Raw genomic sequence first — 922 nt, 5'->3', positions numbered from 1 at the left:
CTATTCAATTTTCCCTATGCTAAAGCTAAAGTCTGTACGTGAGTAAGACATTGTTAAACACCTGAACACAAAACACTGGTGTCTAACCGGAAATTCGGCATGCAGCATAACCAGACAGTGACGGTGGTTTACAGAAGCTTTTAATATGAAAGAAAAAGAAAATGTAACGGTTAGCGCAGGTCTCGGGTTCCACTCGGATGACATTAAAGCACGTACCGAAACCGGAAAGGGGCAGTGCTGCGAGGAACAATAGTCAAGTAAGATTGTCCAGGAAACGCGGCGGATTGAACCGAGAGTTGCAGTAAAATGTCTAAGTCCGAGGTTCTGAGAGGTTTTGTTACCGAGAGACTCGACGCCGCCTCCCAGGAAATCTTAGCGGCCGTGGACGGACTCGTAGCCGGGTACGAGGAGGAGGCGTCGGGCCTCAGACAGGAGATCGACCGGCAGAGGAGACTACTGGAGCTTCTCCTGCAGCCTCGGGTCATACTCAACAAAGCCGGTTGGTCATTCTGTTTTAGGCGTAAAATTTTAAATCCAAGAACCACAAAGTTTCCTCTGTTTCTGAGTGAATCGTCCTCTGCAGCGCGAAGCTGTGGCGGGCTGTTGATCACCGCAGATTCATGGTTGTTTTCCCCACGTGTTGCTGCTCTCTGGTTGTGTTGCATGCCAGATGTACGGTTAGACACCTGTGTTTTATGTTCAGGTGTTGTATCATGTCTTCAGCACATACAGACTTTAGTTTTAACATAAAGGAAATTGAACAGCAAATTTCCAGGATGGAGTTTTGCAGAGATGCTTCTAATTCAGGATTTAACAACTAGTCAAGCTTTGGCAGAACATGTAGGACAGAACCAGCACGTTCTACTATTGTAGATAATAACAATAGTATTGATACTGTTGATACTGCTACTAATAATGATGA

The 922-nt window shown here is 45.7% G+C and overlaps 1 protein-coding gene across 1 annotated transcript in view; it reads left to right on the top strand.

Moving 5' to 3' along the window:
- Window positions 1-250: 250 nt before the first annotated feature.
- LOC147819593 (uncharacterized) overlaps window positions 251-922 on the top strand; it is a gene marked incomplete at its 3' end in the record, with an annotated part of 10,040 nt that continues 9,368 nt past the window's right edge. Inside the window, exon 1 of the mRNA XM_087172093.1 lies at window positions 251-499. Within this exon, the coding sequence (XP_087028219.1) occupies window positions 307-499 (193 nt within the window). The remainder of the gene's footprint in view (window positions 500-922) is intronic.

This window comes from Seriola lalandi, unplaced genomic scaffold, assembly GCF_002814215.2.
Source record: "Seriola lalandi dorsalis isolate HSWRI2012SDOR001 ecotype SW California unplaced genomic scaffold, Sedor1 jcf7180002052031, whole genome shotgun sequence".
Lineage (NCBI taxonomy): Eukaryota > Metazoa > Chordata > Actinopteri > Carangiformes > Carangidae > Seriola > Seriola lalandi.
This window is presented reverse-complemented; position numbering and strand designations above follow the sequence as displayed.